Source organism: Apteryx mantelli, chromosome 4 (genome assembly GCF_036417845.1).
Source record: "Apteryx mantelli isolate bAptMan1 chromosome 4, bAptMan1.hap1, whole genome shotgun sequence".
NCBI classification, from domain to species: Eukaryota; Metazoa; Chordata; class Aves; order Apterygiformes; family Apterygidae; genus Apteryx; species Apteryx mantelli.
Window position 1 is genome coordinate 72,014,594 of NC_089981.1, and position 22,714 is coordinate 72,037,307.

Below are 22,714 nucleotides of genomic sequence, written 5' to 3' on the forward strand. Positions count from 1 at the left end.
TAGAAGACAAATTCAAAATATAAATAAGGCAAATACTTTATCAGTATTACCAATTAACCATTTGAAAAACATAGTAAAGCATATGGTAGATTTTCCATTACTTTATAGCTTTGTACCTGAACAGTATCTCTTCTTTGAATTATGCTCTAGCAAAAATCATGGGCTTATCAGCTGCTGGGTGCTGGGTAAGGTTCTACGGTCTGTGTTACGAAAAAAGTAAGATTACAGGGTCAAAGTGGTGTCTTACATTCTTCATTGAATAATTTAACATTGTTTAGGCATTTTTATCTGTTTTGAAAACCATCACACCTGAGAATTTATGCTTACATCTTTTTTAATTTTCTAAGCCATTAGATCTATCTTGGTTGCTGAAATTGCTGAAAATGAGGATAGGAACTTGTAAAGCTCTCCCAAATTACTTCTCCTTTGCAAAAATCTAAATGTGCCCATGTCTGATTTTTTTCGTTGAATTTTTATTTGTACTTTTATTCATAAATTTCTTTCTTTTTCTTTTTTTGGTGAGCAATGTTATACCTCTGATGTTTGTAGCAAAGGCAGAGTAATTACGGAAAATTTAGAAAATGTTGATAACATTTTTATGCTAGGCAATGTTAAATCATCAAACTAAAGATGTTAAGTCATCAACCTAAAGATGTCAGGCATGCCAAACACCTTCCTTTCATGACGCATGGAATGACTGTGTGTCTTTATGAAGCAAGACAAAGAAAGCTAATGCAAGTTATTATCATGGGTAATTTTTTGAATCAAAGAGCCCAGAGAGGACTAAGCTGCAGTTTAGGAGAAGCAGACATACAGGAGCTAAGAGATTGTTTGGAAAGCTGAGTGGGTTCAAGAGGCAGAAAGCCAGCAGAGAAGAGGAGAGGGAGCAGAGGTGCTGAGCACATCAGACTCACTGCAAAGAGAGTTTCAGAATCTGTAAGCAAAGAAATTATTTGCCTTTCTTATGCTCAGAAACAGAACTTTGTACGTACACAGAATTGCATCAAAGAATACAGCAGGAAACAAAATCCTAAAGATTAGTTAATCGCTCAGTCTAGAGACAACGATATCAGTGCTCTTCAGCAAAACACTTTCTTGACAAAAGACTACTTTTAAAAGAAGTTGTTAATTATGTTGATTAATTTCATTTTCATATTTATGAGCATGTGCTTATATATCACATGACAGAAACAATGCATGTGGAAAGCTTACCCAAGAAGCTCCATTGCAAGGAGATGATTCACACCTGCCACTATAGGAACAAGGGAAACCATTGCCTTGCTAAATCCAACCACCAGTGTTGAAGGAGGTGGGATTTGTGGCTACACTTATCTCTCCATGAGCGAGGTCCATGCTCAGGGTGCTGTGGCTCTTCCACTCCCTCCATCACAGCTCCTGTCCCTGCTAGCTGGCAAGCTTACAGCAGCCCTAGCAGAGAGCAATTATGGACGGATATGGACTTACCATCTCTGAGCTAGAACCACATTCTTGGCCACTTTGGCTATCAGAAGAGAAACTTTGCTTGGACTCTGTATTGAAGAGGGAAGACAATGTGGACAGTAGATTTCCAAGACAATATGTTTTTGGCAATGAGTGCTGTTTCACAGATGGACTGTTACATTTTGTTCTATTTGGAACATATTTAGCATGCATGACTTCCTCTCTTAAGTAATGAATTCTGATAATCATGCCACAGATTTCTGTTGGTCATAGTAGCTAGGACAGAGTTTCATTCTTCTGACCAACGATTGACAAAAGTGCACATGTTTTTGCCATCATAATTATTTGAGAGCCAACAGCACCATATGATTCAATGCACTAGGGCTGAAGGTTAATTTGACAAGTGGGAGAGCCTACATCCTGCAGCACGGTTATAGAATTTGCCAAGAAGGCTTTTTTCCCCTTTCTAATAAGAGGTGTTTTCTTTTGGGGTTCTACTTCTCTCAGTGTCTGTATTTTAGTCCCAGTGTGGTACCAGCCTAATGCCAGGAACTTGCACCGTTCTCGAGATACAACGTTCCTGCAGTGAGCTCAAAACTGCAAGCTCATTCCAGAATCTCTGTCTGCTCAAACACTAAAGCTCATTCAGTCATTTATAACCCTCAGGGCTCCATTTTAGAATAATACAAAGATTGGATGTCTATTTTTTTACAGGAATAATTACAGGCCAGAACTAAACGTCCAAGCTTAGTAACATGGATATCAGTTCCAAGATTACTTGGAGCACTTTCCCCAAACTTCTCCCCTATTCCTTATTTGGACACTGAGAAATAATTTCCTCAGTAGTAGATTTTTACTCAGTGAAATCACATGTTTTCTCAGAAGTTTTTTTTCCTCAAGATAATTAATTTTGATAAGAAAAGGGGAGAAATAACAATGCCACATTCCTAAAGTGCAGACTGAAGCCAAATTCAAACTGCTGCTGTGTGGGGGTCAATGCTTTTTTCCAAGGACAACTGTCCCAGCTGAGCTTGGACACTATCCAAGACCAACTCCCTAAACACCTGTTTAATTGCATATTTCAGTGTCTGAGGACTGGCCGTTGATTGCTGAATTCATTTTCTGTCTGCATCCCATATGCATTATGTTAATGGTTGATTGCTAAACAAGGATTAAAGTATTTTTTCACATAGATGGGTCAGCCTGGAAGTAGATGCTAAATAGTGTGAGCCATGAATCTGTAATGCTGCTTATTCTGCCTGGTATGAAAATTGCTCAACATGTGTCACAGGTTCTAGATCTCCTGCCAGCTATCAGAGCATTTCCTTAGCTAGCACACTTTTAACATGACTCAAGGATGATAAACAACAGCTTAACCATGAAAGGACTTTGCTTTCTGAACACAGGTCTAGTCCTGCTTTTGTGACTGAGATATACAGGACAGTGATGCAGATAAGAATTTTCCAAGGGCACAAAAGTGGTGGCAGCCTCTTCCCCTTCTGCTCAGAACACTGTCCTGTGTGTGGTACACATACTCTGCATCATCTTGCCTGATCAGAGGTCCTCCTTTCCACCAGTTCCTAGGGCTCCCTGGTGGTACAAGAACACACCTGGTTGCTTGGATTATTCCCAGGGCTGTTTGAGAGCCTTTGCACAAATGTACAGTTTGCATGTTAATTCTGGGATGAGAAATGAGACAAACTACTGATTTCAAACTCTCACTCTCAATTAAGAGCTTTGCTTAAATGTGGAGATGCCACACAATGGGGCATAGATGTACTAACTGGATTCATAATTGCCTGATCTGGGTTCTGCACAACTTATAAAATCCATGGTCAGGGCATGTGATTTGGTAATTTTAGTATTTCCTTGCTGCATATATGCTATTCCAAGTAGCTGTGGCATGGCAGAACAAGAGTGACCTGAGCACCCTGCAGGAATGGTGTAAAGATGTGATAGCATCCTACTGACTATACTGAACCTGCTGAATTAGAAGATGCCAAGCAGCTGCTGCTTACATCACTGTGGCTTCATCTTCATCAGCAGTAAACATATTTTTCAGCCGAACAAACAGAATGTTAATGGTGCATTATCCATTTCTCAAAATGACCTTTCATACGATCATATGCTACATTGGGATCTGTTGGTGTGGTGGTAAGAGGAGCCAGTGAGCACTTACTGAGACTACTCCCAGCTCCTAGGAGGTTATGTAAGTGACGGTATTGCAATAGAAAAGAAAAAGGAATGCAGTTAGAGCCTGGAAAAGCACAGACAACTAAGATATTAAAACATACTTCTGACATAAGGTCCTTACAGTTCTTCCTTTGCTGCATGATGTGAAATAGTCTCATGCAAGTGCCAAACTCTGCACCTCTAGAGAAAGCTTAAAAAACTTCACAGAGAAGAGCAGAACTACTAATATTAAAGAAGTTAACTTTTCTAAGGCTGAACTGTATCTTTTCTCTGCAATTTCACAGGTAGTTTAAAAAGACTTCATAAGAAGAAAAATATTAAAGATATAAGAATTTAGAACACTATTTATAAAGTCCTTAAACATCTCTGTGAAATACTATTGGCTCCTCCTCTATTGAATTTTATCAGTCTTTTCTGTTAGGGAACAGAGCATGAGAGAACTAAAAGAAGAGAACTGCTATTCCTGCTTTCATTCCCCAGGGAGCTTTGAGACATCACTAGCACAAATAGTCCAGCCAGCTGGTTTAGCCAATTGGTGGTCAGTTTACATTTCCTCTAATAAGTGAACTTCTTGACCGTACATTTTAACTGAGTCATTAAGAGCTCCTTTTCCAAGTGTTTTGGCAGGCTAAAGAGGTCTGTGACTGTGAATAGACCACAACAACTAGTAAAGAGGAGAACAGCCCTACTTTTTATACAGCAGAAGAAATTACAGAATCACAGAATAGCTGGGATTGGAAGGGACCTCTGGAGATCATCTGGTCCTACCCCCCTGTTGATCCAAATAAATCCAGAAATTAAAGCCACAACAGAAACAAAGGGATGCAAATATCCACCTGCAGGGTATAACAGAACCTTTCATTGGAAGGTTTGCTTCTTCCAGTAAAATGCAGCCACTCCTGATGTGACAGGACAAAACCCTCAACCTGTGTTCAAGAATATTGTACAGACAACTGTGCAAGTGACATATTGGAGCCTTGAAAATACAAGAGAAATTCAAGGTATGCAAAATGTACTTACCCATAGTGAGAATTCAATCTGGATGCTCAAGTTACTCTCATAGGATACCTTAAAATCTTTCATATATATGAAAAAAAGAGGATCTTGTGCATATATATATGAACAAGGGACCTGCATTACAGAGAACTGAAATAGTGATATGAGAGTCATCACTAGCTGATCTCTCACAAAACTTCCACTATCATCACAAACATCTCATTCAGAAACTGACTGCATCCAAAGCTGTTTGGTTTGGGGATACAAGGAAGCTCCAGGTGGAGGTGCTATGGCTGTAGTTTGCCTCACATCACTTGAATTGTTTGAGCTGAGACCACATACAGTGGACACTGCAATGTTTCGTCTTCCTTCAGGAACATAAGGCCTCTCCCCTGAACCTAGCTGATAAAAACAGGGAAAATAAGCTGGTCACATGTAGGGTGCTTGCAGAATGTATGTCTGGACAGCGGGATCAGTTTATCCTTGCTTTAGAGCTTCTGCAGAGCTGGCTGGTTTTACCTAACTCAACAGTCACATCACTTCTCTGCCCAGACTCAGCCACTAACTCTGCAGGCTGTGGGAGTTACCAGCTGTGCACTCCTCCTTGGGAAGGGAGGGCTTCACACCTCTGCCCATGGCAGCAACCCTTGCCAGCTGCTCAAGGAGCTGTCTTGCTTGTCTGTGAAGAGAGTGTTATGCTTGGCCTTAAGGGAGTTGGGGAGCTTACTGGGGAGAAAATTATTTTTCATATTTCATTTGTGTTTCAGATCTGTCCATGTGTCAGCATGCTCTAAAATAATCTCAAAAGCATCATAAACCCAAGGTAATTCTTGTATAAACGTTAGGGCCTTCTGGGGTCTTTTGTAAGCAAAGAACGGGTAGTGGACAAAAGCCAGTGGAGAAGAAAAATCCTTGAAAATTATCGTCTGCAAATACTGGCTTCCAGGCCCAGACAGCTGTGTCCTCATTACTGTTAATAGCAAAGAGCTATGCATGTTGGGCAACATTCCTCTTTGAGTGTATACATAGCAAGCCATCTATTTATTTATTTATTTCTGCAGTGGTGATCATTGGAAAATGCCTATAATCCCTGCTCAAGTAACTGGCTTTAACTTAGATTTGGCATTCGCTGGTTTATAATGATTGAGCCACATTTGCTTGGAATTCTTCCTTGCAATGTGCCAAATATTGCCGCTGGCCAACTGGGTTCCAAACCTTTCTGGATAAATGAAAACTGTGTGGATATGGGAGGTTTAGCTTGTTCCAATTAGTGTGTGATGTGGATGTCTACTGGCAATTCTCCTGCCCTCTTTCCTTACTCTGAGTCCATGGCTGTCTGGAAGAAGAGATGTTTCATCTCCAAGGGTTTTTTACCCATTCTCCCTCCCTCTCTCTCTCTCTTTGTTTTTAAACCCATTCAGTTACCTTTAATGCATAAATTCAGACAGAAATTTGCATAATTTGTGAAATCCTAGGATAACAATCCCTCACAGCATGTGTGCCCAGCCTCTAGAGGCAGAGAGTTGTGTTCCATTTAGTCCCAAGAGCTGCCAGTTCTGAGCAGGAGCATGACAGGTTCTGAATGGTTGTGAACCTCCCAGGCAGGCCAAGATGAGAGCTTGAATTTGCAAAAAATGAGATGTCTGTCTAATGAAAGATACCTAACACCAACAGGAGTCCTGGCCCCCAACTGTCAATCAGTAAATCAATTGACTAATGAATAAGGGCAGACCTTCTTCCCCTGTACCAGTCCTGCCATAAAACAGATGTACTGATCTGGATGGTCTTGACTGACTGTGCACTCAGTGAAACTCAGGATTCACTTCACTGGAAATTTGAATAAAATCCTTCACTTCTGATTATTATTTCTACTTCCACCCATAGATCTTATAGCACCTTAAAACCAATGCTAAAGCTCAAAGTCTATACAACAAAGAGAATACCACCTCCATTTTATAGATGGGAATCTGAGATGCAGATAAATTAAAGGCTAGATCCTATAACAGACACAGCCACCTGCACTTTAAGCACTGCAGTCACAGAATCATTGAATACTAATAAAACAGATGTTCTTCCTTCCTCACTGTCCTGAGCTAATTTGTATCTGCATACCAGCATCTTAATTTACTCAGGATGTGGCCCTATATTGTTTTTTAACCACAACAAAAGTTTTATCTGTAGAAATCAGAATTCTACTGCAGTCTGAGGTCAAAGCTGATTCTCTGCAAGCTTTTGTTCCAAGCAAATTCAAAAGAGAACTTCTGATTTAATCTGTTTTAGCATAAATGCATTTAACTCAAAATGCTCATACACACAAATTAGTTGTAAACCTTGTTATCAGTGTGGCTCAGTGGCAACATTTTGTGAAACCTCTGCTTAACTTATTAGAAAGTGTTCATTTAGGTGGGAAAACCATTTCATCGGATGCCGTACAAACACAGCTAGAACCAGTACTGTCCCACTGAAGCATACAGATCATTATAATAGCTTTCACTGAAAGCTCAACATTTTTATTCCCAAAGCTTCAAGGTAAATCTATCCTCTTTGCACCAGAATTCAGAAGTTTCCAGGCAGTGCTAAAGGCTGAACACTTGACCAGTCATATTACAAATGTCACAGGGCAGTTCTCTCAGCTCTCACAGGCCCCAGGAAAGCTCAGAAAGATGCATGTTCACATGGAACTTTCCCAAGCCAAAATGGTTCAACTTCAGCTGGCCTGGCCTGAAAAAACACATTCTGTTTAGGTAATAAAAAATACAGTAAATAAACAAAAAAGGCAATGTTCCCAACCAGCTGGAAGATCTAATGTCTGTGGTTATTCCTGGAGCAAACTCCTTCTCTTACTCTCCAGAAGGCACATCCCAGTAAGTTTTCCATCATGTGGGCCTGCTCTTGTGAAAAGCCAAACTACATCTTTTCATCATAGCACTTTCCTTTCATTGATCCATTATGGCCACAAGGACTTTGGTCACACTCAGTCATGCAAAAGAGCAGGCACATTTTAGAACACACCATCCAGCACAGAAGTGTACCTAGCAAATCCTGTTAATATTTCTAATCACGTCCAATCGAATACTGCGGACTCTGCTTAATTCAGAGGGAACCCCTCCTCAGTTCACAGGAAGTGAACCTGGTATGGATCATGTATTTCTGAAGTCTTTTTATGTCCCAAGTTTCTAGATGTCAGCCTGAGATTTTGGTGGAGACGAGTGTCATGATATTTTGTATCTTGTGAAGATATCCATCCGTTATCAGCTTCAGAACACACATGACCTGCTGGGACATTCCTGGAGATGCTACAGATTGTCAGCTGCTAATTACATTTACAAGGGTTCTCCAGTCTGCATAGGTTACTTATATGCCATAGCTCTCTGGGCTTAAGTCTCAGATTTTCAACAGATTTTAATACTCAGGTTTTCAAAATTGCTTGGGGAATCTGGAAATTAAATTTTCACTGGTTTCAATTAAAATTATAAGCTGTGTTGCAAGTCTCATGTGTTATCCTGTAAAAGTTTATTATCCTCTTATGCCGCTTTTCATTTAAGAATAGTTAAACCTCTTGAAAGTATCAATAGACCAAACTGTAATGTTTCAGACAAAAAAAAACAAAAAAATGAAAAACACACACTGATTTCACTGAGAATTTTGCCCAAGAAATGCAGTGCACTAACTGAATAACATGATATAGCTTTGCAAAACCACACCTTCAAAGAAAACTGATTTAATTGGGAAGAACATCTCCTTCCCAAAGCCAGACTACTGCAGTCTTTTGGGAAAACTGCACAAAACTAACCGATAACTGTCAATACACAGTTCTGGGTTATTCCATTGCAAAATCAGCCCTGCCTTCAATTAAAATAATTTCAATCTGCTTTTAGATTAAGAGTCCAGATGCAACGCTTAGTGATTTGCGAGCAACAAATGTATATATTGCTGCACTCTGCCCCTGAAATACATGAGCACGATCTCAAGGCTGCTCCAGCCTGTGCCTAGTTTGGGATATTCCCCAAAGGGCTTGTGATAGCAGGAAGTTAGCAGCATGTTATAGCTTTCAGAACACACCTCCTTTCCCTGGCCCGGCTCCCGCACCAGGAGTAAGGAGTGGCAGTCTGGCTAAACTGACTTTACACTGCTCCAAGATTCCTCCTACTGGAAGGGGATCTTAGGCTACCCATTTAAGCTATCTCAGCTTTGCTTTGCTCCACCATAGTCACAATAACTTATTTAGTGGGTGGAGGCTCTTATCCACACTGTGAATTTTTCTCTGCAGTCTTAGATGAAGTAAACAATTTTCTTCTGCACCTCCATGCACACTGGAAGCACAAAGGACTCAAAGATACAGCAACTTAAAGATATCTGATAACATTTATCCCACTCCTCGCTTTTGCAGGACTGTTTCTCACTAGTGATTTTTTCAACAGTTTTTAAATGTTTCTGCTAATGTTTTATACTGTTGCACCAGTATAATATTCCTAGTGTATTATGTCATATAATCTGATACACTGCACTGTCATAAAGGCTTTTCCTATGCTCAGTCTGAAAGGATTTTTCCTTCATTTAAACTAATTACACCCTATTCAGGAATAATCTTATTTTTACACCACCCACCATAAACAATTTCTGCTTCTGTGACATTCACAGTTTCAATTGCTGTCATCTAAACCTAAGCTTTACAATAGTTTAGTTCTTTTAATCTTTTAATCAAAATCAATCTTAGTAATGCCTCCAATTTACTGTTGCTCTAAACTGAGTTTTCCATAAACTTACCTATATTTATCTGATAGTAAAGTATTTATGCTTTATGTCAGTTGTTTTGATCCATTCTTAATAGAATCATATTGAAGGACTTTCCCCGCTGTGTTCTGTGATGAGAAGTCTTAGCAACACTGCAAGAAACTGCCTAATGCTATGCTGCTGTCGACATTACTGCCTACTACTGTTCCCCTTTCATCCTATGGCCATGGTTTAGATTGTCTTTCAATCTACTGCTGAGTTTCCAGTTCATTAGTTTTCTGACCACAATTCTAGCTTTTCTAGACTTCTGTGTATTACTGTTTGTACAATCTTCTCATTCAGTGTCACCTACAGATATGTTAGGGTCATACACAAAACCAGTAAATGCCTTTGATCCAACCAGAAATCTGCTGGCTGACCAGCTTCTTTTACTTGGGGTGGCTGAAAAACAAAAATTTTACTTCACAAAAAAATTTAGAAAATGAAAACAAGTTCAAGACATTAGAACAAAACAGGCATTAAAATTACTTCCTTTTGTGAAAAAAAAAACAACCCAACACCTAGAGACAGACCAGACAGTAGAGCATGGATTCATTTGAGTCCTTCAAGTCTATGACACACTCTTCTCCCCCTTCTAGGCTCTCTCTGTCTAGCTGAAGCATTTCTTGTACTTTCAGTATCTGAATGCCTCACAAACATGAATGGATTTATTCTCACTGTAGTAGCACGTTATTGAGAGCTGAGGCATAGAAAAGTTAGGGCAACATTTTCTGGAAGGACTAGTGATTTTGTATACATACATTTCTGGGTGCCCAAAGGAAGACACCGTACACATCCTGATTTTCAGAAAGTGCTGAATACTTGCTACTGGAGAACGTAGACCCCATGAGAATTTCCATCTGGATGCTCAGACTGTGAGATTCCTCAGAGGAGCAGTCCCTTCTGAGAATAATATCGAGCTAAGAGGACTGAGGCCATACTGGGAACCCATGGCAAAGGACTGCAGATCAGATCAAAGGGCGTTTATGTGCTAAACTTCTGCTGAACATGAAGGTCAGTGAGACTGAGGGGCCTAACTAAGCTCTGGGGACATGGGCCTTCATTTTGGCTGTTTGATGACTTATACTAGCACCCTAACAACTGGATGTTTTTCTCTTCACACAACAGTGTTGCCTTACACTACAAGGCACCAGCAACCATAAGCTATGGCTGGGAAGAACTGCAAGCAGAGAGGGGTTTGCTGGTATTAAAACTGAATACAGACTACAGAGTGTTTCTCGTCATCCCCGATGGGCAGCACATCTCAGCCAGGAGGCAGAACACTGAAACTACTCCCCTGACCCGGCCTGGTGATGTGTGACTCCCATTCATCTCCTGGTAGCTTTATCTTCTTTGAAAAATTCTCTCATCTCATTGAAGTAATAAAATGAGAAGCCAGACAACTGGCAGATGAGGGGGTCAGAGCATATCAAACTCTACACAACACTTATTTCCACATGACAGCTCTGTCCTGGGTCTGGTGTCCTAGGGACAAGATGAAAGAGCAATGCCAGCACATTACCTCTGCCTATAGAGTCTGGCAAAACATACGGCCCATCTGGCTGATTTATGCTGGTAAAGGAGTCAGTTCATATTTTCTATATATTTTGGCTTAACTTCTTGATTGTGACATATAGCCGTGGCCAATTTCAGGCTGGAACCAAATGAAAAGAAACAAAGCTGACCCAAGAAACATAAGGGAGAGGCCAAGGAAAACAGTGACTTTTAAGTCATTGAGAACACTGCCCTCTCTAGGCACTGCAGGCGCTGCAGACACTGCAATGCTTAACACAGGCCTGAGCAGAGTGCTGATGCTATTAAGCACACTGAAAATAAGCCTTCCAGGCAAAGGAAGGCACTTCATTATATTACAGACTGAACTCTGCACGTTATGCCGCAGGGAGATAGAGAAGGAATCATTGGTACAACTGAAGTTCCTGAAGCTCTCAGCAGAACGCTGGGCATGGACTGTCATCCATAGCCAAAAGAGACACTAGTGGAAAAATGAGAGAAAAACAAGCCTCAGAGCCAATGGATTGAGACAGGGTACTTGTGAAGTCCATCAGTCTTCCAGCACCATTGAGTGACTTAATTTTTTTTTTTAAACACTGTAATTGTCTAGTTGGCAGGACCGATTTGCATGACAGCTATCCCACAAAGGAAAGCTCACTCAATCTACTCCAGAGCAGACAGAGCTAATTGGTACATAGTGGCTTTAACTGATCTGGCACTGCTGAAATCCCTGGAAGTAAGACGTAATAAAGGCAAAGCAGCCACAAAGCCCCACATATTAAACTGCTTTTAGCAGTGAGTCTAAGGAATCATTCAGAGATTAACAGCGGGGGTCAGAACCCTGCCCTGGCCAACACATGCCTGAGAATATGGCAGGCTGGGCACGACTACAGCTCCTCTGAGGTGAGTCACATATAACCTCCTGCCAACTAGCTCTCGCTGACAACTGAAGTCTATGTATTATCTGGCTCAGAGCCCAGTGACCAATAACCCCCAATTCAGGGGCCAAGCTTAACTGAGGCCATTAAACCAAAATGCAATGTATCAGTTAAACCTCTTTGCCTTGCATACGCTTTCATTCACTCTGCAGTTTTCAAAGTGAAAAATCAAGGGAGATGGGATTCCTGGGTTCTTACTACCTCGTGTACCAAAGTATCAGATAACTCCAAGGAAGCAGGGAAAACTAAAACACATGATGACATAGAGAGGTCACAGTCTACAGGCATGACAACCTTCTTGTGACTGAAGTGCTGTCTGCACATCTAACTAGACACAGATGTTGTCCCTTCTGTGCTTATGCCCCTTCTCTGCATACAACCAAACTATATTTTGTAATATGACACATTCCCATTCAGCCGACCCCCTCCACATGCCACTGTGCTTCCCTTCTGGCTCCTAGTCTTAGTACAGAAGAAACAATAACACTTTTAATCACCCCCTAATAAGCAGGTGATGGCACATCTACAGACTGAATCGGCTTAAGTTCAAGCTGAAATTGGAACCAAATTCAAACACTCCTGGCTGCCACCATTTTGAACAGGAAGATGATGTGCTGAACCAGCGGTCTCTTCCTCCCTCACAATGCACAAGAAATCCTTACCATGGTATCAGGATTCCCACAGAAGAAAAATATGGTACCAAACTCAAAACATCCCTGCTCATAAGTCACTTCAGTTTATTCTGGGCTGGGCTCAGTGGCTTAGGCTCCAGACTAATCTAAATCAAGTAAATTCACTGGAAGAACTTTTGCTCCAGGATTCTAAAGTCTTCACAAAGTCAGTGGGTACCATAAGCACAGGTCTAAGAGGAGATTTTGGTCTCCAATTAAGTATCCAGCTACCTATCCAGCATGACTGTAGTTCAGCCAAGTTCAGTTGTGGCTCTACTGAAGTTGGGTTTATTTTATTTTCCCTTCCCACATCACTGCACATTAATACAGTTAGTCAGTGATGCTTGAAAGGCACTGAGATGCAGAATGATGGACTTGCACTTACTGCTACACTTTGCCATATCCCAGAACCTGCCGTTTTTCACTCCACTACACAAAGATGCCAGTTTTCTTAACAAGATGCCAGCTTTCTTGGCTTACATGTTATATTTCTTGGTTCAGTTTTACTCATTTCTGTAAGAGTAGTAGAAGCTTCAGAAATAAATGAAACTCGCCAGTGCTTTAACCACTAGAGCATACTACTCCCACACTACACTTAGCGAGGAATGAAAGAAGTAATAATCCAAGCCACAGAAGGCTCAGTTTACCCTGGTACAGACAGATACATACAGCAACCTCCTCTATCAAGCCAACTCCTCCACCACAAGTGGATTCACTTCAGTGAAAAGCAGCATTCCCACCCTCATTCGCCTTGTTTATCAGTGAACGTGTTTCTGTAGGAATGACCCTACTGATGGACACTACTGTAGGGATTAGCTGAATCTTGCCTTTCCTCAGTCCCAGCCCATCCTCTGTGCTGGTGCAATGGTTTCCTGAGGGAGGAAGTAGCTCTGAGTGTTTTCAGATGGACCTTTTTATTCATGAATATTTTATGGTCAACTCATGATTACCTTTAGGAAGATTGTTGGTGTTGTGAATAGCTCAGACCATCAGATTCAGAAGGAATTCAGAAGAATTATAGTTATGATTGTCTGTAGCACAATGTGGGTTTATTCAATAGGGCAGTGCTATATTAAGGATGTCTGTACTCTAAGGTGTTACTGACCCTTCTTCATCCCCTGGCATATGGTCCTCTGTCTTAATACATATAGTACACATTTACCAGGTCTTTATTTTATCTGGCTTATCTTGTCCCATCATTATGTTAGATAATCAATGGAAAACTATTTTGAATTTTGTTAAAACATGAAATGAGCGCAACAGAAGTAGATGGTGACTGAAAAACAACAGGATCAAATAACCACTGAAAGCTTTTGTAGCACAGGCCTTCCTGAAATAAACTGAGGAGATACTGATAACGTTCTAGGACTTCCCCCTTCCTCTGATCCATATAGAAACACAGACAAAAGCATCCAGTGATTTCCATACAGTTTAGTGCACTAGGCTAGTAAATAAGTTCCATATACCTCATTTTGAGCTTTAATGTTCTAGAATTATTAAACCAGGCCTTTTTTCTCTCCTGTTTATATGTTTTTACATCATACTTATCAGGGAGTTATCTGAGCACCTATCATCTTGGGAATTTACCCTTGGTACAACCCAGGAAAAGAATTATTATTTCAGTTTATGCAGAGTGACCTGGAGTCTCAAAATAGCCAGCAGGTTTGTCTATGGCAATCAGGAGCCAAATGCAAAATCTTCTAGCCTAAGCCTTAGCCACCAACTATAGCTTCTTCTTGAGATGCTTCAGAGCTGACTTTCCTGTTGCTATAGCAGCACATGAGGTCCAAGTTTATATTTCCCCACATGACAGAAATGAAAAGCATCCTGTGAATAAAGGTGACACAGTCATGGTCCTTAATGTAATCAGGAGATGTCGCTCAGTTACACACCCCTTCCGAAGGCTGCTCCAAACCATTTGCAAAACTTATCCTCATGCAACCTTTCTTTTGGTGTCTCATTAATCTGGACAGATAGCAGTGTAGTCCTAACAGGAACTAGGCATGGCCTTCAGGAATTGGCCCTCTGAAATGGCAAGAGAGATTGCCTCACAGACTAAGAGGGAAAGAGAAATACTCAGAGCTGGAACAAATAGGATTAAAAAAAAAAAAAGAAAGCAATGATGGGAGTGGATTGCATTTCTTTTCCTTTACACAAACCCTTCCAGGACACGATCTCCTCGCTACATTTCCCTCCTTTTCTTCCTTCAGTTTCTATATCCCCAAAGAGAACACCGTAGAAAAGTCACTATTATGAAGCAGCTTATTGACTAAGGCATTGGATAAGGAGTTCTGGGCTCTATCCCCAATTCATGGGGCCTGCTGCATGACTCGGGCACCTCATTTCACTTCCTTGTATCTCATTTGCCTCCCCTCTCCCCAGACACAGACATCTGGTTCCTTTATTTTGCTTGAAAACTCATCTAGGCATAGGCTGTTCTTAATAAGGTTGAACACAGGTCAGTATGATTCCAGGCTTGGATGTGGTTTTTAGGTAAGCTTGCAATATAAATAATAATGATGTAAAACCCATCCGTGCAAACAAAATGTTTTGAAAGAAGAAGTTTCACTCCATGAATGTAGGAATGGGGACCTGTGAGTGGGGAATGTAGGAGGGCCTGGCAGTCTCTGAGAAATGAGGAAAGGTGAAGCAATGACCACTGCACAGATTAGGCCTTGAAGAACAATTCTCATTTATGCTTGCAAAGAGCATCTTTCCATTTCTCTCTATTTTCCTGCTTCTTACTTTCAGCTTTTGTTTTAAAAATAAAGATGATGCCTTTCTTTATTACTTCCTCCTCTGGCCTCCTCCCTTCTTTCTCTGTCTCCAGGTCATACGCACTTTGCCTTATGCTTATACCATTTCTAACATTCACTTACCTGTCTTTTCTGTCTGCAGTTTCTCCAGTTCCTCCATTCAACCCTCTTAGATGCTTCCGCACCCCCACCATTCTCCTCACATAGTGCACATGCATTAATGGGAGAAAAAGCAAAAACAAGTGCTGACCCATTACATTTCTTTCCACAATGCCCAGAAGGATCTGTGTTTGAGGCATGTTTTAAAGATCATTGTAAATCAGGAAACAGTGAGGTGGAGTGAAGGGAAATAGGAAAGAACTCTCGGCTTATGAATGTATAATGCAAAAACACAGGCCCAAGCTCCAGTCTATTCTTGCCAACAGTTACTAGACCAAGTTCCTTGAACAAAAAGTCATCATTATGACTAAACATTCTGTATTTTGAGAGAAGTATGATTAGAAGACAAAAAGTTCTAGCAGAGCTCTTGAGCTAGATGTTCTTTGCTATGTCTTAGATGTGGCCTTTTATTCCACCATTAATTGTGGTTGCAAATCATTCCCAATCTGCTTCGGTAGGAATTTACACATTATGTGTACAGTTTAAAACACACTGCATTTATACATGCAAGATACAAGGTATTCAGCAACTAAAAATAAAAAACCACCACCATGTATCAGGACTCAAACCCACAGAAGATTTAAAAAAGAATTATCATAAAAATATTTCACTGCCTATTGCTTTTTAACTTGCTGGGCTCACATCACCCTGTCTTTCCTACTGTAAAAGGGCAGAAACAATTTTTAAAATGAGAACTGACTCTTTTTTTGCAATCTTGTGGTACCAAAAGAAAAAAAATCAAGCCAGAGTTTGCACTATTGTATAAATAGTCACAATGAAGTCCCAAGCAAAATAAAACTTGTCTGACTTCCCAGAAGACAAGTGAACTCCCCTGCCATTAACAGTAACAACCAATTAAGAGGAAAACATGTTTGCTTTGATGAAAACTGATTTTCTCATGTACTTTTTTTTGCCTGTGTGAGGAGGCAATGTACAGGCCCCATTTAAAATCAGAAATGGCTACAGCTCCTTCTGCATCATGCCAAGGACACTGGAGTGGGCAAAAAGATAACTGACAGGTGTCTGAGAGGCACTTGTGCTAGGAAGGATTTTTCTTCCACAAAGGGTGAGATCAGGAGGTAAGTTCCTCTGAGTGGTGAACAGGGTGGGAAGGAGCATGGCCACCTAACCCCTGCCTGTGATTTCGGGTCAGGAAGGATGAGGCCTAAAAAGCTTGAAAGGGAGAGGAATTGCTCATATCTCTTTTTGCTATGTTGGAATAAATCATCCCCCAAGAGGGGGAATGTTATTTGAACCACCCGGGATGCACATTCCTACGAGAGCCAGGGAACGTGGAGCCTTGGCAGGCAAGCCAGATGCCAGGCTGGGACAGAGTGACCCTCTCACAGCCGCCTTATGTTTCTGTCAGCTCTAGCAATGTGAAAAAGGAAAAAGCTTGTTAAGGCTCACATTGCTTTCAGATCAAATTTTTATCCTGTTTCACTTGGGAAGTCTCTTGTACAAGCTCAGTGTTTCAAAGCTGTGGCTGCAAATCTCCCAGGGAAGGTTCCTGTGTTTAATAAATTGTTTTGACTGGAATTCAAAGAGAAAGTAAAGATTTCTGTTGGCCTAGCTACAGAAAATGTGGCCCAGACCTGTAACCCCATGTCTGACCAGACAAAAATGTGTACTTTGTTAAAAACTGGAGAATTCTCAGGAACATCGGCATTAGAATAGCTTTGCTGCTCCTGAAGTCAATAGCAAAAAGTCTCGTTATCTTTAATGGAAATACCTGTGACTAATTTTATTTGGAAAGAAGGTGCTGAAAGGAGATGCCAAAACATCAATATAACAAACCTGTAAGTTATATAGTGGCTCAGCTACTGGATAAAATATCTTCCAGTTCAGTCTTTCCAACCATTCCACCACAGAATTAACCCTTGAAGTGCTTCATATCCTAAACTCTTCCTGAATGCTGACAGGTAGGGAAGCACACAGCAACTGAAGTATCATTAACATTAGCAATGCTATTAGCTTAGAATAAGATGGAGCCATGACTTGTGTGGTACAGACTTCCTTGAGTGACCTGGGGAAATTCCTGCGGCTGCCTGAGGACCCTGCCAAGGCTCCTTGGTACCTCATCTCTGAGGTCTTCAAGCACGAGGCTGCCCATCACCCCCATTAACTGCATCAGAAGTCCTGGACACAGGAGATCAGGCCTTTCTACCACCACTGCAGTGAGACATGCTGTATTTCTTACTGTTTCTCTTGGTGTCTTCCCTTTCCATCCTAGGGCACCCTGATACAAAAATAAATACTGCATAAAGACGCTGAATGTCTCCAGAAGATTTCACTAAATGAAAAAAGAAATCTAACCCCAGCAGGGACCCTTTGGCTCTGACCAGGTCTTGTTTTCTTTAAGTTTTGTTTTTCTTCCTCTTACACAAATGTGATCTATCATCTGCCACAACTGAAGCCTCATGTAGAGTTTCAAAAACTGCTTCCAGCTAATTGTGATCCTCACGTGGCAGTCTGTCTTTTCCCATCTATTCCTGTTAATGGCTGTATTCACCAAACCTTCCCTCACAATTAAATTCCCATATTTGAAAGTTGAAGTGACAGAAGACCTAATAGACGAAAGCATTAGCCCTCACATTTCTGCCAGCATGGATAAGGAACATATATGCCCTTTGCAGGCTGGAAGTTCCACAGTAAAAGCTTCCAAAAATCCCCCTGCTTTGATTTGTATGGTTTGGGTGCAGCAGGACAGACAGCAAAATTTAAGGATTTCTTTTCTCCTTTCATTTTAACACTTCTATTAATGGCCCCACTTCCTGATTCACCAACATCAAAGCTAGCAAAATGAAAACACTCCTGGAAGCCTACAAATCAGTATATACATAACTGAGCTTGATTAATTCACTAAGATCAGAAGGACTAGTTGAAATTTTTAAAGAAATGAATAGTGTGCATGCTTGTTTTTACCTTTAACTCTTCAGCTACTCATGGATTTCAAAACCCCTTGAAAATAATAGTTTTTAAATTTTACAGTGTACATCAATACTAGTGCTGGCTGGAAAGTACATTTTTACCACCTCAGAACATAATAAGGGCAATAATTAAAATATAGAAAAATGTGTCCAAAAGTGGCTGAATTTAAATCTAGTCTCCCACATCTCCCATGATGCATCATAGCCTCCTCACTAGAGAAGCAAATGAAGTGCATCATCTGAAACAAAGTCCTGCCAGAAATTCCAGACAATAGGGCAGAATCAGCCCAAAAGACAACTCAGTTATAGCTCTTGTGTTGTGCTGCAGCAGCATTCCATAAAGAAATGTTTTGAATCAAGTGCAGTTCCTTAGTCAATGGAAACCTAAAATTCTCTATTGAAAGCACCTATCTTCTGTGTTTTGGGGTGGGTTTTGTTTTAGTCAAAGAATGGTTCAGGATCAGAAAAGATTTTGATAAAAACTCTGAAACAAGTTGGATAAATAAAATAACAGATAACATTTTTACTTTATCATTAGGACAACTGAGATACCAAAATGAACAGTGGTTATACATGAACTTTGTGGTAGAGCTGTGAGATCTATCTCCTGGATTTACTCTGAGCAGTCACCAGCAATTAGTTTGATTCTGATCTCTTGTATCCCAGTCTTGCCTCAAAAAAAAATATTTTGGCCACTGGAACTTCCATTAATTTAGCTCAGAAATTTTCTCTCCATTTCTTCATAACTTGACATTATCAAAAGCCATTATCTATAGCATTACCATTGCTTTAATGGCTAACAGTTGTGTCCTTCTCTCTAGATAAGGAGCAATGTATGTGCTCCAGAGAGCTTACAGTCTAAGTCAAGAAGGCAAAGCATAGAAAGAAACAACTCTTATTTATACCATTTACAGGAGGAATACTGAGGTCCAGGAATCTGAGCAAGGTCACATAAGGCCAAGAACTGAATTAAGGTTTCCACTGTCCCAGACTAATGCTTCAAATGTAGGGCCATGCTTTCTGTCAAGGTCAGAATCATAAACATAAAAGGCATGTTTCTGATGTGCTGACAAATCACCTGCTATCAGATGGTTGATTATCTCATAAAAAGATTACTCTTCTCATAAAGATAGGTTTCCTAATTAAATAAAGAGTCTAAAACATGTCTCAGCTTACACTGAAGAATATATGAAATGTACAACTCACACACTTTTAAGAAAAGGAAAAGAACTTCAAAATATTGGGCATGAGTGGCAGAAGAATAACTAAAGGACAATGCAGAACAATGGTCTCCACAATGTAATACAAGCTTTAATATAAATGAAAGTCTAGAATAAAGTTTTCCAGCACTTACCAGCACATTGATTGTTTTCATCCAACTGGTAACCAAATCGGCAAATCAGAGGTCTTGTAACAGTAGGGTAGTTGGGAACTGCGCCTGGTGCTGGGGGCGGTGGATAAATATTTGAATAAGGATTCAGATATGGTGATCGATACACTGGGTTTGTTCGGGGTACGCATAAATAGCCACCATTCTGGTTGACACACACCATATCTCCTCTACAGGCCTCGGGAATAGTCCGACACTCATCAATATCTGGAAGGAGATTGCAAAAGTTAAATCAGTGATTGCTTCTTAATGTGACCTATTGAAAAAGAGGTCACATATGTTTTACGTGAGACTTTGCTAAAAATTTGATATCCTCTTTCAAAGGAAAAGCTAATCTTTCCTTATGAGTCTCACTTTGTAGTTAGATCACATCAAAACAGGAAAAATCCCATATATTCAACTCCTATGTTCTACTTGTTTTACATCAGTATTAGAGGGTAGGGGGAGAGGGGAAAGCCTACTTTGCTATTCTATAAATGTTCGGTTTAAATACTGATTTACACATGGCTACAGCATGCTACTGCCTGTTCCTGCTAGTGGGTCTGTCCAAACCACAACATGCATATCAGGATTTCAAACACTGGTGGTTTGGTTTGCCCAGCTGTGAAACTTGGATCCTGATTTGGAACTCCCAAGCTCCCTCCCACAGAAAAGCTTAGGGATGTTCAGATCTGGGGACCTGGTTCAGGTCTTTCTTGTTCTGATCAAGATTGTTGTTGTTGAGTTAAATTTAGAAAGATACACACAGTTTAGCCAAACTCAGAATTTGTTTGGTTCTCAGAGCACAGAAACACTAGGCTGCAATGACAGGGCAAGCAATCTGTTCCTGTTTTTCTTCTAATTGTTTTGAGTAACTTTAATGCATGCAGAATATGCTGCCCTGGAGACTTAAAGCCTCCCTTCACATTCATTGATAAAAAGATGCTGCATGGCTGAGCACATGCTACCCCCTTATTAATCAGCAATTAATCAACAATTAACTTGGATTCTGGCCACTCAGCAGGCATAGACTTTATCTGTGGCCTCCAGGTGGAGGCTGCCATCAAAGATAGTAAATATTGAGTTTGGAGAAGAAAGAGGAGAGTGAACAACACTTGTTATTGGCAACTGGGCTGAGATCCCAAACACAACTGAATGCATCATAGCTATTTGAAAAGCACTGACAGCCAATTAGTATCTCAGTAATGTCAAAGATAGGTATATACTTGAGCTATGTAAATACACATACACAGACACACATATATATACACACACATACCTGTCATATAATGCGAACTTTTTCTCTTCAACCAAAACATACTAACAGCAGCACAACATTAACTCAATAAACTCAGGGTTTCTGAACCCCAATTTAAATCCATTGATTCAGTTAAAATCCTACCTAAACATTGCCCAGAGGCACGGTCCAGGTCAAACCCATTAGTGCATTGCTGCTAAAAACAGAAAAAGAAAGGACACTCAGTGATTGTGAAATGAGAGGGCTGCAGAGTCAAATAGTCATTTGGATTACTACGACGTAGAACAATTTGTTCAGTGTTATACACTGCATCAAAATAGGGGCCCTTCCCCAAAGGACACACAGCAAGGCATGAACCTGAGACCTCTAGCACACATGCCAGTCCCTTAATTCAAAAGCTAATTCCCTCAGCTGGTGACAGTGTCAGGACAGTGCTCTCCACTGGGCTAACTAACACAAAATGCACTATGGGCTCCATACCGGGGGTTAACAAAGAAGCTACATTCTTCTATTTTTGGGTCTTGTTTTTGCCAGAACAAAGACACTCATTTCAAAGGTACTAGCTAACTTTTCTGAGTAACAGGCTCTACAACTCCATGTATAGACAATTCAGTACATAATTTTTAGCAAGTTAGCTGTCCGACTGAGCTGAAGCCATAGTTATGACAAGCTTAATAAAAGTAAGGCTTTTCATTTATACCAAACCTTTTGATTTTTAGAGGATAAATGTTTACATGACAACTGTTCTAGGCATGCAAGATTACTGGGGGCCTTGCTCGTATCTTATGATGCTGCTCTTTATCAGGACTGGAACCTGGAGTCTTCAGCATCTAATCAGTGACACTCAGCATTTCTGAAATGGTGACAATCCTGGTGGTGAGTGTTTCAAAGCCCATTAAAATGATCCTCTGCTCTCCCTAGTTTTTGACTGGGTCTCCAGCTATTTAGCAGTGCGCCAAGCAGTTGACATGAGCATAGGACCCTGTCAATAAACAGGTTATACTGATGAATGTAAGCAAGAGATATCCAGAAAACACAAAGCACTGAAGTAACAGAGCAGAGGGATGGAGTGGATTCAAGGTTCTGCCTTATTCTTCTCCCCCTTTCTTTTTTCTTTTGGTAAGTGATAAATACACTTATTTTGAACTTTGTGGGAGAAATAAGTGGGTAAAGCACTTTGCATATGTTTGGAAAAGTAATAAATTGTAGATGGGAGACAATGTGAGATGGATGAGGCAGTGGAAGTGGGCCAGTGGAAGAGCTAGGGAAGGGACATGAAATGAAACACATGGTACTATTTGGAGTGCACCTGCCATTTGTACATATGAACACACAAAACCACTGCTAGAAGTGTCAGACATGTGGAAGGGAGTTCTGCCTTCATTTATTTTGGCATTATGAGATGTTTTGGTATCATGCTGTGGAGGCCAAGGTATTCTGATAGTAGAAGCTATAATCAGCCCCATGTTGTAAAGAATGTATATGTCCTATCTTATACACAACATTTAGGCTAGCTAAGATGGTTTTTAACAAAATAATTTTTTTTGACAGTAAATGATGATTCAGAAACACAAACTGCCGTAATACCAGTTTCAACAATTTTCTAGAACTTCATTCAGAAAAGATTCCAATATTGTTGAAATGACCTGTTTCAATGTCTTCCAAAAGAATTTGTTGCTATCTCTTTGCTTTCAAGTGGCTTTCTGCTTTGACTTTTAA

General features: G+C 40.5%; 1 protein-coding gene across 6 annotated transcripts in view; it reads right to left on the bottom strand.

Moving 5' to 3' along the window:
* The window catches only part of FBLN5 (fibulin 5), a 53,256-nt gene that overhangs the window by 26,977 nt on the left and 3,565 nt on the right, over positions 1-22,714 (bottom strand). For 3 of the 6 annotated variants that reach the window (XM_013940674.2, XM_067296941.1, XM_067296942.1), the window contains exons 3-4: positions 21,140-21,191; positions 19,723-19,965 (exon numbers count right to left, since the gene is read on the bottom strand). In XM_013940674.2, coding sequence (XP_013796128.1) covers positions 19,723-19,965; positions 21,140-21,191 — 295 coding nt within the window. Of the gene's footprint in view, positions 1-19,722; positions 19,966-21,016; positions 21,039-21,139; positions 21,192-22,714 lie in introns of those variants that run through there. The other 3 variants (XM_013940672.2, XM_013940676.2, XM_013940677.2) reach the window with 3 other exon arrangements.